We start from the raw sequence: 21251 nt of genomic DNA, 5'->3' as shown, positions 1-21251 counted from the left end.
ATGCTTGACCACATTTTGACACAGAACTTTACAGTCCTAGAAACTGAACAATAAGGTAACTTGTAAAAGGATTGGATAATGAGGTTCTTTACAAATTTCTTTTGAATTGGTGTGGATAACCTAAATTTCTTGCTTTATGTTAGATGGGAGCTTGTTGAATGTTTCTGCAGTAGAGTACATAACTCCTCTCTGAGTCCTACATAAGAAGGCAAAGTCTACAAGTAAATTACATTAGTGTATTGTGATTGTACAAATCACCTTTATGCTAAGATATTTTTATTATCACCAACAAATCCCATAGTACATGTACTGGGAAGGGAGCTTGAGAGTTCCAAGACCCTTAAGAGATCTCTTCAAGATGTGCAGTTTATCTATCTTACACAACATTTTTACTGCTCACTTCTACCAAATAAATACTTAATTTACTTTAAGTGTCCTATCTCTGAACACAATTCTCAAAACAGCAGGGAATTAAAATATACTAAATTAAGCCACTCCTCTGGCTTTTAAACCAACACAATAAGGAATGCTTTTTAGAGCAAAACTTATGAAAATGAGCTTCTTGTTGGATCCCAAAGAATTTTATACACAGTGTTCATTTGGTGTATGACCATCAAATTTTATTTGTATTGCTAGCAGGTCATTTTTGCTTGCTGCATGATGTGAGTCTTTGTTAGACTAAGACAAACATTTTGCTGTGAAATTATTGTAGACCTGTTTAGCTATCGTCTGAGCAGTATCATATAAAGCTGAGTTTGGACTCTTGATTAGTATGTTGATATCCTCAGCACACATAACGGTTTTTGCACCATGAAGTAATTGGAAGTGTTTATGTAGGTTAAGAGTAAGAGAATACTCAGTATCAACCTTTGTGGGGATCCATACATTATGTTTCCATGTTCTGATTCCTGTGCCACAGTCTGTCAATGTGAGTCTCTGCTTTCTGTTATGATGGTAAAATTCCATATGAGAAAGAAAGATGTTATTTATAACTTGCCATATACAACAGACACAATCTACACCAGTGATTGTGAAACTGTTGTCTATTGGATGCGTGCAGCCCAAGTAAAAACATTGTGCAGTCCACGGTTCTCAGCCGTATTTTATAGAAATAGGCATTTACCCACCGACAGCTGTATCCAAAAATGCCAACTCATGTTAAAAGCTTCTTAAGAGTACAGTTTTCCTACCCAGCAACAAACGAAAATATTTCTGCAGACAGTAATAATTTAAGATGCACTTAATATTAAGTGGTGGTGTTGAACCTGGCTACGAGCTAAGTAAAGTTGGCCACTTAGCTCAGTGCCAGAGGGCTAATTGGTGTGGCCACTTGGGGAATCTTTTATAGTTTGTCTTCCAGCACTGACAACTCAAGGGCATGCATGATTCATACCAGTCAGCTGCTATGGTATAAATTTTTGCAAGGAAGCAACAGGGATTCGTAAGACTGCATATAGAGATGTTCTTCTTGAAATGCAGTGCATTTTTATAGCAAAAATATGAAATTCATTTAAGGCTCTTGTAGTGCAACACAATGAGAAGCAGAAAAATGACATCAAAACATTTAGTAAACAATTGTGATCGTGCCGTGTGGCAACTACTGAACAAGTCACGTGTAACATCTTTGTTTGGAAAGCTCTTTGTGAGCAGTCTGTGATCACGTGCGAAACGGAAAACTTGTGTACCGAGAATTAAGAAATGTGTATAAGTGTATATGTGTTCTTCATACCATGTGGTATAGTGTACATCATTGGATTCAGCAATCCTAAAACACTAAACCCATACTGGTGACTCCCAATTTATTCACGAGTGCTACAGCAAACTCTCGTTCTGTTGCAGAGTACACAATGGATAAGTTGCTGCCTGCAGCACCACACATGAGCCAACTAGATTTTCCAATGGTCACTCCGGCATCGCTCTCCAATTATCCACCTTGTATTCACAATAGTTCGACGCAGTTTCCGACCGCACCGGCTAGCTGCACTCAACAGAACAGTGCTGCTTTATTCCAACAGCCATGTGTGCCGGCATCTGGTACAAACAATAACTTTTCATTATTGTACATGAATCAGCAGTCATGTTGCAGTGTCCAACACCAACAGAACATTTTTCATGCACAAAACTTTACTCGTGAATGTTTTTCGTCAAATGTGAACTTTCCACGTGTCCCAAGTGCTCAACAATGGCTGACACAATGTGCTAAAACACCAGTGGCTGTGTTTATGAGTTTACCAAGTGCAAGTGGAAACTTTCCACCTGGGTCAGTGGTGGTACAGATCGAGCTGGGCGCACCTGGGTCAGTGGCGGTACAAATCGAGCTGGGCACATCTGGGGCAGTGGTGGTACAAATCAAGCAGGACACTCAACACAGGAAATTTCGTGTTTATCCTGTAACTCTGGATTTTGCACCAGCATCCCAAGCATCCCATACCCCCCCCCCCCCCCCCCCAACACTCCATACTACCAGCGTCTGATTTACATGTGTGTCTGATGGCACATGCCTTTCCTGCCACATCTGCCCCGTGTGTTCCACAAATGTTAAGTGATATTTAATAATTTTAATGCACCTGTAGAGGAGGGGCCCGGAAACTGTACTCAATCATTTTCTGCACATTGGTCAACTGTGGTCAACTCTTCTACACCGGTCCATTCTATGCCTATTGGCTTATTCCATCGATGGCCGACTCGTCGATTTCTCGACCACGGTCAAGCCAGCCATGCCTACCATGCCACATGCCACTGACAGTGTTGTGAACTGGTACACCACTACTGCACCCAAGCCAGTTACACTGCAGAACTCCGAACAGGGAGCGATTGTTTCTGACAAAGCATTTTGCCAAAACTTCCCCATCCATTGGCATAAACTATCGCCCCTTTGCAAGGATCACTCACCCACATAGTTTGCCTTGGTGGACCATGTCCTGCAGCTACATGGCATTGCTGATGACAACTCTAAATTCCTTTGCTTGCTGTGTCACCACCATGATGAACCCAACCTGACCTGCAGTATTGTGGCTTTGCCTCCTGCTACTGACAAATATGCATTTACACAATGCACCATCGTTGAGCGCCTATCCAGATCTACAGAGGCTATCTGCCTCATCAACAGTCATGAGTCGTTGGGTTCCAGATCCCCATTGCAGCTCTGGCCTCATCTCTGTGCTGCGATTGACACACATCATATGCCGGACGATACACTTTGGACCATCAGGTTGCTCAAACTTCCTCTGGAAGTTCAAATTCACCTTCAACATCTAAATTTGGCCCCAGGCCCCACTGGATGCTAAACTGACGATCGTAGACCAGGTTTACAAGATCCTGCCACCCACGCATACCCCCCCGTAACCCGCCCCCCCCCCTCCCGTCTCCACACACACATATACTGGGGGGGGGGGGGGGTCCTCAGGCCTCAGAGGTTGGCACAGCGCTGCAGTTTCCATCGCTCGGTACAGAGCACGCACGACACGCTCCGCACATGCCCATGGACCCAACGCCGCCTGGCAGCTGCCGCCGTAGCTCCTCCCCTACTGCAGTGCCACCGTCGGAGGAATCTACAAACATGACCCCCTCCACTGCTGCTTCGGCCTCAGGCAGCTTGACAGATGATGCTATGCATTGTTCTGCTTTGTGTTATTTCCATTCCCGCTTTGGTGGCTTGGCTAAGAAATGTTGTTCCTCATGTGTGTACCCATACTAACACCGTAACCCCACTCAGGACTACGCGCCGCGCTGCATCACACAAATGGCTGTATCTTATACTTCTTCACCTGACACTCCAGGACTCTTGTATGTGAAAGATGCAATGTCTCGCCTTTCATTTCTAATCGACACGGGAGCCAAGGTCAATGTCATACCTTTGTCCACAGGTATTAAATTCGAGCGTCAACCTTACCCCCACTTCAAGCTGCCAATAGTTCCTTGATCCAATCTCATGGCATAACCAATTTAAACCTTAAACTGCAGGACATTAACACTCCCTTACACTGGACTTTCGTTGTCGCTGATGTGGATGGAGCCATGCTCCGGGTAGATTTTCTCTTAGCTCATGCTCTTTCACCTAACCTACAGTGAGGTACACTGATCTTTAACTCTGTAGACCATACCACCGGTTCTGTTACTTCTTCCCTCTCATCTGAGAGCACCACTCTATTGTGATAGCTAGCTGAAGCTGCCATTGGGTGCTCTCTCTTAAATCACACGCCGACGAGCTTCGGGACAACCACGAAGCCTTCCGCTTATGCATCACTGCCGTACAAGCCAAGCTCATGGATGCTCGTAAGCAGGTCACCCAGCTGTGACACATAGCTATGCCCTCAGCCCCTGCATCACCTCCTTGCACCCGTAGCATATGCTGTGTGACTTTTCTACTGCTGGCCAGAAGCTGTGTTCACGACACTGCCAAGTACCCCACCAAGCTCCACAAAAAGGACTAACAGTGGATCACTGCCACTGCTGCTGATCCGCTGGCTGGCGACACACAAGTGTCTGCATTACAGATCAGTCATACTTCATCGGGTGCGGGTCCATCATCCCCATCAGTGTTTGCAATCAACAACAGTACTGTCCATAGAATCAATACCATGGAAGGTCCACTGGTATGCGCAAAGACTAGGGGTTTAAACCCAGAAAACTTTAAAAAACACCAAAGCAATTATTTAGGAACTTTTAGAAAGTAAGACTATTCGCCTTCTTCTGGTAGTTGGTTGTTACCCATTCATTTGGTGCCTAAGAAAGATGACACTTTCTGCCTCTGCAGTGACTATCGGGTGTTTAACACCAGAACAATTTTAGATAATTAGCCGGTCCCAGATATTCAAGATTTTGCTTCCCAACTGCAAGGGACAGAAATTTTCAGTGTGACCGACTGTCACAAGGCGTACCACCACTGCCAATGGCACCTGTTGTTGTTGTTGTTGTGGTCTTCAGTCCTGAGACTGGTTTGATGCAGCTCTCCATGCTACTCTATCCTGTGCAAGCTTCTTCATCTCCCAGTACCTACTGCAACCTACATCCTTCTGAATCTGCTTAGTGTATTCATCTCTTGGTCTCCCTCTACGATTTTTACCCTCCATACTGCCCTCCAATGCTAAATTTGTGATCCCTTGATGCCTCAAAACATGTCCTATCAACCGATCCCTTCTTCTAGTCAAGTTGTGCCACAAACTTCTCTTCTCCCCAATCCTATTCAATACCTCCTCATTAGTTACGTGATCTACCCACCTTATCTTCAGCATTCTTCTGTAGCACCACATTTCGAAAGCTTCTATTCTCTCCTTGTCCAAACTGGTTATCGTCCATGTTTCACTTCCATACATGGCTACACTCCATACAAATACTTTCAGAAACGACTTCCTGACACTTCAATCTATACCCGATGTTAACAAATTTCTCTTCTTCAGAAACGATTTCCTTGCCATTGCCAGTCTACATTTTATATCCTCTCTGCTTCGACCATCATCAGTTATTTTACTCCCTAAATAGCAAAACTCCTTTACTACTTTAAGTATCTCATTTCGTAATCTAATCCCCTCAGCATCACCCGATTTAATTTGACTACATTCCATTATCCTCGTTTTGCTTTTGTTGATGTTCATCTTATATCCTCCTTTCAAGACACTGTCCATTCCGTTCAACTGCTCTTCCAAGTCTTTTGCTGTCTCCGACAGAATTACAATGTCATCGGCGAACCTCAAAGTTTTTACTTCTTCTCCATGAATTTTAATACCTACTCCGAATTTTTCTTTTGTTTCCTTTACTGCTTGCTCAATATACAGATTGAATAACATCGGGGAGAGGCTACAACCCTGTCTCACTCCTTTCCCAACCACCGCTTCCCTTTTATGCCCCTGAGGAACATGAAAAAACAGCCATCTTCACCCCGTTTGGATTGTTCGAGTATCTGTTTACACCGTTCAGCCTTAAAAATGCCGCACAAATGTGGCAACAGTTCATTGACTCATTGGTTGGAAAACTGGATTTTTCGTATGCATACCTGGACGATCTGTTAATTTTTTCTTCCTCACTTGAAGAACATGAACACCAATTAAATATTGTGTTACGACTATTAAATACAAGCAGTGTCACAGTGAACAATGCTAAGTCACAACCCCACTGCACTAATGTCACTTTTCTGGGCCATGTGGTTTCTGCCGATGCCATCCGCCTGAACGGGTCAAGGCTATTAGTACCATGTCTTGGACCAAAGACTTTCAGGGCCTCTGCCGCTTCCTAGGAATGGTAAACTACTACTGCAAACACATTCCTCATGCCGCCAACCTAGAAGCCCCACTGATGGCTACTCTCACAGGAAAAAACACTTCAGGGTCTTGGGCAGTCAGGTGGACTCCAGATATGTGACGTGCATTTGATAACCTCAAGTCAGTCTTACAGGTGGCTATTATGGTCGCTCATCCCATCCCTGATGCTCCCATCTCGCTTACTACAGACATGAGTGATACAGCTGTGGGGGCAGTACTTCAGCAATCCGTGGGTTCTGTTGTAAAGCCACTCAGATTTTTCTCCCACAAACTGTCTGCTTCCCAATGTAAATGGTCGACCTACGACCGGGAAGTATTTGCTATTCACGCTGCTATCAGATATTTCCTAGATGATATTGAAGGTCGCCATCTCATGGTATTTACCAACCACGAACCACTGGTATACGCTTTTTGCAACCCAGGCAAGGACTCATCCCTGAGATGTTTTGGCCTTGTGGATCTCATATGCCAGTTTATGAACAACATACATTACATCAGAGGGGCAGACAATGTCATCACCAATTTTTTGCCTTGTGTGTTGGTATTATCTTCACAACTGGACATCAGTGGACTCCTGGACCTCAGTGAACTCCCTAAATTGCAAACAGATGGTACTTAACTCACTGCATTCCACTCTGATGCTAAAACAGGACTCAAACTAGAGTTGCGGACACTTCCTGGGTTCTCATCACCTGTCTGGTGCAACACTTTCACAGGACGCATACGTCTGGTGATTCCTGCAACTCTCCGCTGGGACATTTTTAATGGTATTAATGACCTGGCACACCCTGTCACAGTTGGGCATGAGCATGTGTGGCTTGTCAGCGTGCAAAAGTAGAACATCATGCACAGCCCCCCATGGGTACGTTCGATGTGACAAAACAAAGATTACAGCACATACACATCGATATCATCAGGCCCTTACCCCCTCAGACCCTTTCATTACATACCGTCCGCCATTGACAGGTTTACCCACTGGTTAGAGGTAATTCCCCTCACTACTATCACAGCTGACACGGTGGCCTGAGGCCTTTTATTAATGTGTATCTTGCTCTTCAGCTGCCCAGCTTCTATCACGACCGACCAGGGCCACCAGCTTGAGTCCACCCTCTTCTCGCACCTTTGTGAACTGTGCGGGGTGAAACGATTTAGGACAACAGCATACCATCCCCAGGGCAACGGGCCTGTCGAACACTGGCACTAAATGCTTAAGGCTTCATTGATGTGCCACGGAGGTGAGTGTGCTGACACCTTACCATGGGTAATGTTAGGCATTCGAGCTGCGTACAAAGAGGACCTCAGGATGTCTCTGTCAGAAGTACTGCACAGAAAAACCCTCACTCTCCCAGCAGAGCTGGTTGAGCCTCACTCCCTCTGGACCAAATCTGCGACATTCGTCAGGCATGTTAAGGAGCTAATCACTAACACTCGCGTGCCCCCTACTCGGCCACACTCACTTCCTCTTGTATTCCTGCATAAGGACTTGGCGTCATGCACTCACATCATGGAGCACGATGACACTTTCTGACCAGCACTCAGTCCTCCATATTCAGGCCCACACAGAGTCATATCACAGTGTAACAACATGTTCAAAGTGCTCATTAACGGCACACCTCAAACGGTATCTGTCTGTTGCCTCAAACCGGCATGGTCTCTGGGAGAACACTAGGAGAACAGCCCGATACCCCACCCAGTTGGCCCCCACAACCTGCTACACGCCCCCTGCACGAGGCACCTACCAACAGTCCACGGGTGAGTGACAACCGTTCCTGCACGTGTGTCATGTGGCAATGCTACAGGTACATGTGACATCCCCCCCACAGAGTGATGCATGTGATGACTCCCTCTCCTACAGGTAGCCCCCCCACCTCTCCCTGTTAGGATTTAGTGAGACATCAGGGCCAGCCTCAGAATGTGTGAAGTCGCTGACGATGACTCGTATGGAGATTCTGTCAACCCCTATACGGAAGTGGTAGTTAATGCCAACACTGATTTCATTTGCAGTTCTAAAGTGTTTTTTGTTGTGCATCCGGGTAATGTGTGTATTCTACAAATGAGCCAGCTTCCCCAATGACATGTTGACCCACATTCACCTTTTCCAGTCTGTCCCCTCGCCTGTTGGCACTGACCCATCAACGGTAAAAGTCCTTCATACTGCAACAGGTACTCAGGTTCGCTACCCCAGCTCCCCACAACCCACCATCCCCTCCCCGGATCCCTTCACACTGCTGTACGAGGATTCGCCTGGTTGGGCAGGACCATCCACCCCCCTTGCTGGCACGAAGATTTCATTTACTAATGTAATGTAATGTAATGTAATGTAATGTATTGTTTGTGTTTAAATACCCTCTCCCTCCTCCCTAGGTGCTTCCTTTACATGTATGCCCTCATATTTGTGTTTGTGCTCCACACTCTGGAGGGGGGGGGGGGGGGCTAATGTGGTGACTATTGACCAACTCGCATGTAACATCTTCGTTTGGCAAGTTCTTTGTGAGAAGTCTGTGGTCGCTTGCAAAATGGAAAACACATGTACCGAGAATCAAGAAATGTGTATATCTGTATATGTGTGCTTTGGGCCAATAAAATAGTGCTTATTGCATTGGATCCAGCAATATTACAACGCTAAACCCATAGTCACGGTGACATTACTAAACAGCTTTCCTTGGGCATGGTCATCCAATTACAGTTATAGGATGCATATCACTTCCAGGACACAAAAATTTGATCTTCAGTATTTCATACAGTTATTGATTGAAGTAAAAATTTAAAGTGCTGTTATAATCTATTCCTCCAGAGCTATAATCTTATGTTAAAGATTTAACACAACAAGTCAAATATACAGTTAGGAGCTGTGCATATGTGTAAATGCACCATAGCTGTTGGTGCACATATTACCCAGACCATATTCATCCAGTATCTGAGAATGAGAGTAGTTATCAACTTCCAACACACTATGCACATAATTTAAAACCTTTACAAAACTTTTTACATCTGACATCCCCCAAAAAACGCCAAAAGAAAAAAGATTGTAGCTTATTACATTTGCGCTGTTCATTCAGTAAGCCTTCTGCATTCAGCGTTATATTTTAATATATCACTTCTTTAGTACTAATTATACTCAAACCATAGTTTGCAGAAAGTATCTACATATACCACTGAATGTGCATTCAAAATTATATCATTGTACAACACATAGTTCAGGAGATACAATGCCATAAACATTGAGATGCATGATAATCTAGGTTTTCTTTAATTGCAGTGCAAATTACCCAGACTATAATCATCCAATATTTGATGATTGGAGCACTTAGTGACTAACAACAAACTTTAAATGTAATTTTGAATCTTTTCTAAATTTATTCTCACCTATGAGCTTAATGTCAAATATTTAATACATTAACTCACTTGTAAAGTAATCAGATGTCTGAAGCTGTTTCATAGATGATAGTTTGATTCTTTAGGGAGCAGGGTTTTAATGATATTGCATAATGCATTTAAAACACTGACAGAAAAAAATGACATCACCAAAACATAATTAATGTATAGTAATGAAATTTTGGGAATACAGTTTTCCAGGTAACACATTTAGGTGATTAACATTACAAGATCACAGATTAGCATAAGTGAGCCATTGCAGATGTGGCAGGCTTGTACATTAATAACTGATGTAACTACCAGACTGTTGAATGCAAGAACACAAATGTGCATGCAATGTGTTGTACAGGTGCCAGATGTGAGTTTATGAGATTGAGTTCCTTGCCTGCCCCATTTGGTTGGTCAATACGGCGATCATTAACATTAGAGTTGTCATCCAACAATGTCTTATAAGTTCTTGACTGGAGACAGATCTGGTGAATGAACAGGCCAAGGCAACATGTAGACTCATTGTAGAGCATATTGGGTTACAACAGTAGTATGTGGGTGAGTGTTATACAGTTGGAAAACACCACCTGGAATGTTGTTCATGAATGACTGCATGACAGATTGAATCAATTTTGCAGTCAGAGTGCCTGGAATAACCATGAGCGTGCTCCTGCTGTCATACAAAATAGTACCCCAGACCATAACTCCAGGTGCAAGTTCAATGTGTCACACACACACACCCATATTGATTGCAGGCCCTCAACTGGCTCCTGCTAACCAACACATGGCCATCACTGGCCCTGAGGCAGAACCAGCTTCCATCAGAAAAAAAACAGCGCACCTCCATCCTGCCCTCCAGTGAGCTCTCACTTGTCACCAATGAAGACGCAAAGGGCAGTGATTTGGGGTTGGTAGAATGCACACTACAGGACATCTGGCTCTGAGCTGTCCTTGAAGAAACTGATTTGTAACAATTCATTGTGTTACTGTGGTGCCAACTTCCTCAAATTGCTGGTCGTCATTAACTAATGCTTGTGACTGTTATAGTATGTGCTACTAGCACCACTCTTATGTGGATGGAGAAAAGATCATCTTTCAGATGTAGAAACATGCCTACCAACTTTCACTTATGTCCCACAACTCCCTCTAGGTGTTGCAATTTTTTCTCTATCAGTGTATAAGAACAGTTACAGTCTTTAATTAATTATCTTATCACACAGACAACAGAACACTTTGTCAGGTAGTAACAGTGTCAGAACTTTGGGGTCACGGAGGGTGGCAACAGTCTGCAACAGAGAACAGTCAACATGTAGTGTTCTGAATGGTGCCAACTTTAATGATCAGTTATTGGGGGCCAGTGGCCGACTTATCAAGCCCTCACATATTTACTCTATTACAGACATGTAAATACTTATTTATGTACATTAGCAATTAAAAATAAGATCGGTACATATGTGGCTTGAGGTCCTTTCCCCCAATGTCAGTATTGGCTACTGAGCAAAAAAGTTTGATTGCCACTGGTCTATACTCTTTCTTTCTTTCTTGGGGCCTTTGTCCTGCATCATGTGGGGTCATCCGTTTTACTAATTTTACTATTGATTTGGCAGTGTTAGTTGCAGAGGGTGGCTGGATGCCCTTCCTGCCATTACCCCGAACGCCCCGGGATGGAATTAGTGTACCCCAGTTGTCTGCGTCTAGTGTAGGCCATGGAATAGTGTGAACGTCTGCAGATGTCTGCGAGTTGTGTAAATGAGGCTAAACATGGGGACCTAGCAGGATGTGGAAAATCGCCTAAAAACCACATCCAGGCTGGCCGGCATACCAGCCCTCATCGTTAATCTACCGGGCGGATTCGATCTGGGGCCGGTGTGCCTACCTGAGCCCAGGAAGCAGCACTTTAGTGTTCTCAGCTACCCTGGTGTGTACTGGTCTATACTTTACTAAGTTTAAAATAATTCAGTGTCAGTTTGGATTTTGCATCTGAATGCCAGTACCTCAGCACTTCACTAGCAGAGCATGCCCTGTAGTATGTATGCTTGATTCTTACCTCCTACTGGACTTCAAATTTCACTGATTTCTCCTGTTGTTGCCCACATCCATTCCAATCCTTAATTGACCCTCTTTTTAATTCTGTCATTATATCCATCTGGCACCCAACTATTTGTTTAATTTTTTAAAACAATAATTATTTCATCTTTTCAACAGAATTTTATATTTTGACTTTTTTGTTACTGGTATCTACTTTTTCTTCAGTTTTTTCCATTGTTACATATATTTTTTGTTATTTTTGCCCATCTTTACCTTATCTGTGTTTTTTAGTCACATTCATGTATGTCCTCTCTGACATTTGCTACCATCCTGTTTCCAAAACATTTATTTGTTGATTTCCCTGTGGTTTGTCCTGTTGTAATGTGCATAATGCATGTTTCTGAGAATTTTCCCTACATATTTCTTTATAATACTGTGGCATCACATTACTATGCATCTGAGCTTGCCACCCATCTACTCTAGCAGATGATCTTGTGCTGTAGCAGATAATGTGTTGTGAAGATGAGTTTTCTTTGCTAGTACCAGATATGTGCTTGACACATGAAGACATCAGTGATGATTCAGTTTCGTGCATCTACAAAGAGATCAGCATTGCAGGCCTATGAGGAATTAGTAGGCAAAATTGACACCATACTTCAGGGTAACATTACTCAGCACCCATGTTGTGGTTCCATGTGCTGAGCATGAAGTATCCACTTCATAGAACCCATTTCAATTATGTTGGGTGTGGCAAGATCTGAACTCTTTTTGTGAAGCATATGCAAACTTCTGCAGTGCCATGCATACACTTACGGTACCTCCAAGTTCATCAATTTGTATTTGCGTATTTTCTTGATCACTGTTAGATTAGCCCTGTTTACCATACTTCAAGAACATTAATGATGTTCTCATGTTTTCTTAAAAACTGTGTAAAGTGATTCCCCCCCACACATGGACAGTAATCACCCCTTATGTGTACCTGTAATGCCTTCATAAGTGGTGGGGATTACAGGACCATCTCATTTCAAAGTTCCTTTCATAGACATTTTTGTGGCAGCTTACCATGTAAATGTGTTCACAGCTAATTGTTCCCATTAACATTTCAATAAAGGAACTGCTTAGTATTTGAATGGTTTTTGTTACACTGTTCTCATGGTGTATCTATCCATTTTACCTACATGCTGAGCAAAATAACGTTCGTTGAGGAACTCAATTTCCACACTGGTGACTCCAGCTGAACCCACCAACCTGGGCCAAGCTCCACACCATGGCTGGCTGCACCAAGTGGCTGCTAACACCATGTTCCCCCACCACCTGGCTAGTGCTTATGACATCAAGCTTAGTGCGCATGCACTTAGTGACTACCAACATCTCATTCCACCACCACCCAATTAGCACTCACAGCACAGCACGCTACTCCATTGTTCCAATGCTAATGCAGGTGTGAAGCAGGGCGAATCTGATCGAGTTCGGTTCTGGCCAGTCAGACCCCCACCCCCATCCCCCATGATCTAGAAGTGCACATGGCCATGTTTCATGATTTCCTGAGCCACTCGCAGGGACAGCAAACACCCCAGTGCACTGCCCCACCTCCCAGCCCCCAGCTAGCCCATACCACCATCCACCTGCTGTGTTTAAGCTCCTGCAACTCCCAGTTGTGGCTTGTTTCCTTGGAGACAATAGTCGCAGGCTTCTCTATTACCACTGACTGAACCAAGCTCACCCTAACCACTGTGCAGCTTGAGCCTTTGGTCACTGCAGTTATCCCAAACTTGCCATAGTTGGGCAGATCTGGTGTTGTAAGAGACCAGCTGGCAGAGTGGGAGGAGGAATATGCCAACATGTGACCCTTGCAACTCCTCTCGCACCTACACACACTTGCTGAGTCTACAATTGTTCCCAAAATGTTGCTACTCATGAAATGGCTCACAGAGTCTGTCCATTGCAGTCTGCACAGCATTAGCTGTGCACAACTATATGAATGTTGATGCGGCAGCCACCATGGAGGATATCTTCACACTGATGCACACACATCCAACCCTCCCACCCTCCTGCACCATGCCCTTCCCCATCCTGCGATACATGTGATAACCAGCGTGCATGCATGCCTTTACAGGTGCACAGACAGCCATCCAGCAAGTGGTGGCCCAGACTTTCGGGGTGCCAGTGATTTTTGCTGTATCATGAGCATTTTGGCAGTGACACCACAAACTGCTGGGCACCGTGGATGTGGTCCCCTAACACTGGTGGCAGCTGTCAGTAGGCATGTGTAGCTGCTCCACTATTTCTTAGTGCTCATTAGTGCACAATCATCAGAACTCCTCTGCCCCAGCAGCTTACCTCTGGCACCCCCTACCCTCCTCCTCACCGCAACCATCCAAACACTGGCCTCAACCTCAAACCACAAACAGTTCCCAGTATGGACTTACATGTCTAGCGTCACATTTACATGAGTTCCTTCCACCCAGTCACTCACTCCACAGAGTGCATCTGTCCCTAACCTCCCTCCCCCCCCCCCCCCTCCAACTTCCACAAGACAGCATTCTAAGACCTCCATGGCCTGTCCCACCCCACATTCATGTATCTGTGGCACTCAGCAGGAGCATTTTGTCTGGCCCAGTATCCAGCAGGACTGCATCAAATGGGCCTGCACCTGCCTCCTATGCCAACACTCAAAGGTAGAGTATCACATGCATGCCCCTGTTTCTCTCCCTCTGATGGACTATTTTTTGTTATGTCCATATTGATGTTATAGACCCCCTCCCATTGTTACATTGCCACTTTAAGAGATTCACTCAGTGGCTGGAAACTGTGCTACTGCCCAACATCTTGGTGGTAAAAGTGGCTTTCATGGACACACGGATCTCTCATTTGGAGGGGGGGCATCTCCACCATGTGATGATAACTGTGCCTATTTAAAACACTTACTGAAACTTGCGGAACAAATGTTATTTTATATCTAGTTACCACCCTGCTCCTAACAGCATAGTAGAGAGATTTCACAGGACTCTAAATGCTGCCCTTACCTGTCATCAGTAACTTAACTGCCACCCTAGCTTGTGGGTGGCCCACAAAACCGACTTGGCCCACAAAACTGACTTGGGTTCATCTGCCACCAAAGTTCCATATGGGCACCCCCTTGCCATCCCAGGTTACTTCATTAAGTTGCAGCCCTTGTTGTCCACCACCTGCACCCTGGTCTTCAAACAGCAGTTGCTCAACTGCATGACATGCCTGCATCCGGCACCCTCACAATGTCGTGGCAAGTGCAAGTCATCATGACTTGACACCTCCACACGTGCGTGCATGTCATGCTTCGGGTGGACATTGGGCAGCCACCACTCCACCCACAGTACTCAGGCCCGCACTTTGTGCTCAAGTGCAGGGAGAAGACGTTTTCTGTTTGTTTCTGTGGCACTGCCACTGCACCAACAACCAAAAGATTGAAAATGGCACTATGCCCAATCTCCCCCACTCTTGCATGTTGCCATTCATCAAAATCAATGTGGCAAGAACTGAAATGTGACAGTGGCAGATGCTGCCAGCCTGACAGGCAGCATTTGGGACTTGAGAAGCCTGCCATTTACCCGATCCCCTGCCCATGCAGAATTTCACACGACATCCTGCCACTTGCACTTGCTGCCAGACTGGTCCTCTGGCCTGAGTTGCAAGGTGCCAACACTATGAATTTGGCACTGAGGTAGCTGTCATCATCCCTGTGATGTTGGGACATGCCACCACTGCAACCTGTGATCTGTTCTACCAAAAAGAGGTAGCAGCAGTGGGCAGCTACAGCACTGGCACTGGATGGTGAGCATTATGCCACCCATGTGAGCTGCCTGCCATGTGTGATCTGCTCAGGCACCAGCACTCCACCACGCTCTCCAGCAGGCCCCACCCCCACACCACAGCACACCTGACTATGCTTGCTGACTGTCATGCATCACTGTCTCCTACCCTTGCTGGTGGTGAAGTGGATTGTTATCCCTGCACCAAGCTCACAACATCAAACACCAGACGCCACAGCAGATCATACCAAAACCTCCACCATTGCCAATGGTCCCAATCCCACTGGGGAAAAAAAAAAAAAAAAAACATTATCTGCGGCAGGGAGGGGGGGGGGGGGGGATCTGTGTGGCAACATGCTACTATGTGTCAGTGCCTACCATCCGTCTGCTTGAGCAGATGATTTTGCACTGTAATAGACGATGCATTGCCCAGAAAAACACTGCACCATGATCTGTATGCTTCTGAGGACAAGGGGGTTCTGAGACATGCACCTGTTGCTGCACTGCATGGGGTATTTGTCACTTTTAAAAATGTTAATTTTTGCTGATTCAAAGTAACAGTAACTGACACATTTGATGAACCAATGCAAAAGCTTTCATATTTATAGGAAAGTTTACTTCATTTTTCAACACATTGCTATTGTTTTTTGGTTTATGTCTGCTGCCACAAAACAAGAGACTTATTGGAGACATGCTGTAACTAGCAGATAGATCTCTACAATGTTGTCACAGCATAGTAAATATTTCTTGAAAAGCAAATACACAGACTCTTCCAAATTTATTGTTGTCTCAACTGGAAACATATGACTTTTATACTCTAATCATGGACATCAGAGGATGAAGTGATATATTTGCTATTATTATTCTTTCAGATTTGATCCTTTTGATGCATACAATATGATGTCAATGATGGAATTAAAGATGGAGCAAAATTAGCTTTACTCCCTACTTCCTGGAACAGTTTGTTCTTCTAGGGGCCTGTGAATAAATCCTATTACCTGAGAAGAAAATTCATCTGAAAATTAAGAGCACTACCTATCAACAACAGACACTCTGCATGGTGTCATTTTGTTTTTCAACACCACTGATACTTTCTATTATGATAATTAGGGCTGAGCACTTAAAAAGAAGAGTCCTCTAAATTAGCTTCTATCAAACAGCCAAAGATAACTCATTGATATCTACAAAAATATGTTTTGTGAGAGTTATTGTTTACCCTTTAGTGGATTTCACTGTTCTGCAATTGGAAGTAAAGCAATGAAGCTTCACTTTATTTCTGCATTTCTCATCCAGAAAAAACAGTATATTCAAAGGAGACATAATACACAAATCTGTAGAATGAAATACATAAGTAAGAGCTTAATAATTTGCGTGTAATTATGGTTTAAATCTAGCATCAGCAGATTGGAAAGCTAATAATATCTTGTAACTAAAAGTACAATACTGTCTCTTACTGGAGGTGAGTCAAACAACAACACATCAGTTCCTTTCAGTGTTAAGAAACGTGGTTTGTAATTTTGCCATGGTTGATTGTTGTTGAGTATTCCTTCATTGACCCATCCCATGTATTCAATTCGTTCTGTGGCAGGGAAGTTACGGTTGTAAAGTTTCATCTGCAAAAAGAAAATGGTTACATTTTGATTTTATATTAAAATAAATTTGCTACAGAAACACAGAGAATCTGCCATAAAAACTCAAAGAGTTTATTTTCATTTACAGAGAGCAAAATCATTGTGAATGAATCTGGACATGACTTTTAAATCTTTTGTGGCATGATTGATCAATAGTATGATTTCTGTTTCAGTTCCAGGTCGTCAACAAACTAAAATGGAATTGTCAGCTTGGGTAGGAGAAAAAAGCAACATATCTGGGTCCTGTAACAAGAAAACAACACAACATAATCATCTGTCTAGTTTTCTACTGCCGCCCCCACCGTGTTTCTTTAAACATTCCATATTCTTACAGAAGATAGTACTGGTCGAAACTAGGTTAAAACTGAAACTTCCTGGCAGATTAAAACTGTGTGCCCGACCAAGACTCGAACTCGGGACCTTTGCCTTTCGCGGGCAAGTGCTCAACCATCTGAGCTACCGAAGCATGACTCACGCCCGGTACTCACAGCTTTACTTCTGCCAATACCTCGTCTCCTACCTTCCAAACTTTACAGAAGCTCTCCTGCGAACCGCAAAGGCAAAGGTCCCGAGTTTGAGTCTCGGTCGGGCACACAGTTTTAATCTGCCAGGAAGTTTCATATCAGCGCACACTCCACTGCAGAGTGAAAATCTCATTCTAGGTTAAAACTTTCTATAAATGTATATCCAGAAGCAAATACTTGAGGTATGGACCATTATGGTCTATATGATAGCCATCTTCCTGTTCATACTACATGAGAAGCTCAAACGGTCACCATTATTCTTCAGACCTCCTCCTCAAAGAGCAATGAACTCGTGCATATGCACTTGGATGCCAGTGGATTTGGTTACATCCATGACACATATGCTCCTGTAACATGTTCTTATTGTTGAGGGATGTGGAGCACACAAATGTTCATAAATGACACCATATCCAGTATTATATGGACTTAAGGTCAATATCATTCCCCCCTCTTTTTTTCCCAGATGGAATGGCATGTTTACGATGTCCTTCAGCACACATGACACATGCCTTTGATTAATGATACTGGTTAAATGATAACCAGTCATTTCCCAAATGGAATAATAGGATTCCATTTCATTGTTGAAGCCTACATTGTTCACAAGCCAAGGAATCACTAATCTTGTTCTGATGTCACCACATCCTCAAAACAGTATGTATTGGATGGTTGATGTAGGAGACAGTGGTAAGTGCTTTATCTGACAACAGCATCATAATCAGTGGACTAAGTACAGAGACAAGTACAACCAAGAAGAAATGGCAATGAACATTGATAGGAAGACAGCTTACACCACTGTTGTATTGACTTTTCTCAACACAATGGCCCACATCTCAACAGGGATTTGTTTCCAGACAAATCATAAGGACTTTGTTCTAGTTTTGACCAGTACTTTGCCCAGTAAGGTTATGGTGCCCTTTTCAAACATGCTAAGACTCTCTGGAAAAATTGGATGAGCTTGTAGCTATTTTAATACATCACTGGGACAATCATTTCCCTGGATAAATGTGAGAAAGTAATGTGTGAAAGAGAGTTAAGTCAATATTTGACATATACCACAAGGTAAATGAATGCACTGTTGACAGGCACAGTTAATGACATATTAGCTGTCCATTGACACACAATCAAGTTGAAGGAACACACCATTGCACTGACTGAGCAGTAGGAGCTTTGCGATAGGTTACTATGACATGGATAGTGCCCATTGCTAAGCTGAATTCTGCTTGAACACAGAATTTTGAGCTTTTTTTATTCATAACTGGGTGACTGCAAAACACACTGTGTGATCAAAAGTATCCAAACACCCCCAAAAACATAAGTTTTTCATATCAGGTGCATTGTGCTGCCACCTACTGCCAGGTACTCCATATCAGGGACCTCAGTAGTCATTAGGCATTGTGAGGGAGCAGAACGGAGCACTCCGCAGAACTCACAGACTTTGAACGTGGTCTGGTGATTGGGTGTCACTTGTGTCATATGTCTGTATGCGAGATTCCCTCACTCATAAACATCCCTAAGTCCACTGTTTCCTATGTGATAGTGAAGTGAAGTGTGAAGGGACATGTACAGCACAAAAGCATACAGGCTGACCTCGTCTGTTGACTGACAGAGACCACAGACAGTTGAAGAGGGTTGTAATGTGTAATAGGCAGACATCTATCCAGACCATCACCCAGGAATTCCAAACTGCATCTGGATCCACTGCATGTACTATGACAGTTAGGCGGGAGGCCTGGAAACTCGGATTTCACGGTGGAGCGGCTGCTCATAAGCCACATACCATGCCGGTAAATGCTGAACGACACCTTGCTTGGTGTAAGGAGCATAAACATTGGATGATTGAACAGTGGATAAACGTTGTGTGGAAAGATGAATCACGGTACACAATGTGGCGATCAAATGATAGAGTGTGGATATGGTGAATAACAGATGAACGTCATCTGCCAGCTTGTGTAGTGCCAACAGTAAAAATTGGAGGCGGTGGTGTTATGGTGTGTCAAGTTTTTCATGGAGGGGGCTTGCATCCCTTGTTGTTTTGCATGACACTATCATAACACAGTTCTACATTGATGTTTTAAGCACCTTCTTGCTTCCCACTGTTGAACAGCGGTTCGGGGATGGCTATTGCATCTTTCAACACGATCGAGGACCTGTTCATAATGCATGGCATGTGGCAGAGTGGTTACACAACAATAATGTAATGGACTGGCTCACACAGAGTCCTGACCTGATCCTACAGAACACCTTTGGGATGTTTTGGAACTCTGACTTTGTGCCAGGCCTCACTGACCGACATTGATACCTCTCATCAGTGCAGCACTCTGTGAAGAACGGGCTGTCATTCCCCGATAAACCTTCCAGCACCTGATTTAATGTATGCCTGTGAGAGTGGAAACTGTCATCAAGGCTAAGTTATGGGCCAACACCATATTGAATTCCAGCATTACTGATGGAGAACGCCATGAACTTGGAAGTCATTTTCAGCCAGTTGTCAGGATACTTTTGATCACATAGTGTATGACTATTCTAAGAAATGGAATGAGAGTGCATAGCTGCATCTTAGCATGAACTGAGGGAAATCATGCACTCTGTGCAGCTGTTAGTGGTCATAAGGAAAAAATATTAATGTATAACTTTGTGAGGATTATATGTGGATGGACTGCTTAATAACCCTAACTGCACACAAGATGGCTGCTACATTCTTGAGTAGATGATCTATTGGGCACAAAAAGTCTGACAGATTGCTGATTTGAAAGCCCTGCTGTCATCAACTGATGGTGGTTCTCACAAGATCTGAGCTTGAGAAACATTTAGGCCTTTCTATGGCCTGGATGATAGTACTTGCAAGCAGCGGACTGAGGATCCTCCAAAAATGACGTAGGTAGTGGGGAATGCACAGCAACTTGTATGCTCATGCTTTGCCACATAAGGACTGGCTACATACAAGTAATAAGATCTTTAGAAATAAAAATGCATTTATCAATTTGTGTAGGGACATAAGATCTGAAGACAGGAAGAATTAGAACTAAAATGCAATTGATTATCTTTTACAGAACAACAAGGAAATGCATCAGATGGTGACAATCCAGAACCACTTTGGAATTTTCTTTGAGAGTGGTGTAATAAGGTGTAGAGTAAAAATAGATTCAGATATTGGGTGGCAGGGTGGGGGATAGGTACATCATTACATTAAGCAAAAAATTCAGGATTCTGGAAAAAGAAGATTATGCAGACATTGGTAAAAAGGCAATTGTTTAACAAATGTAGTTGAGCAAACACCAAAATATCTTGCAATCTTATAATGGCTAAAGTAGAATGAGAATCTAACATGAAACAAGCTGATTATTAAATAGGAAGTCACAGTTTCACCATGTTTACATGAATATAATGAACCATCACATGTAATGTGCTCTCCAGTTTTAAAAATTGAAATCATAAAAAAGAGCTTGCTGGTACATCACTAGTACACTAAATTTATTTTATACAAAAATGGATATACATGTAAGTTACCAAAAAGAAACAATAAATTTTAAGTGACCCATTATTAAGTGACAGTCATTAAAAAAGGAATGCCTGAATTGATTACCTACATGACATGCAAACAAACATATCATGAATTAAAGGTGTTTCTCACCATTATTCACTAATGTCATCATTACTGAT

The 21251-nt window shown here is 43.5% G+C and overlaps 1 protein-coding gene across 3 annotated transcripts in view; it reads right to left on the bottom strand.

Moving 5' to 3' along the window:
- LOC126256943 (gamma-1-syntrophin) overlaps window positions 1–21251 on the bottom strand; it is an 804587-nt gene that overhangs the window by 59860 nt on the left and 723476 nt on the right. For all 3 annotated transcript variants that reach the window (XR_007546465.1, XM_049955524.1, XM_049955522.1), the window contains exon 7: window positions 16891–17049. Coding sequence is in view for 2 of the 3 variants with exons in the window: in XM_049955524.1 (XP_049811481.1) it covers window positions 16891–17049 (159 nt within the window). In the remaining variant the exon portion in view is untranslated. The remainder of the gene's footprint in view (window positions 1–16890; window positions 17050–21251) is intronic.

The sequence above is a fragment of the Schistocerca nitens genome, chromosome 1 (genome assembly GCF_023898315.1).
Source record: "Schistocerca nitens isolate TAMUIC-IGC-003100 chromosome 1, iqSchNite1.1, whole genome shotgun sequence".
NCBI lineage: Eukaryota > Metazoa > Arthropoda > Insecta > Orthoptera > Acrididae > Schistocerca > Schistocerca nitens.
The sequence above is the reverse complement of the archived record's forward strand: the minus strand, read 5'-3'. Positions and strand labels throughout refer to the sequence as shown.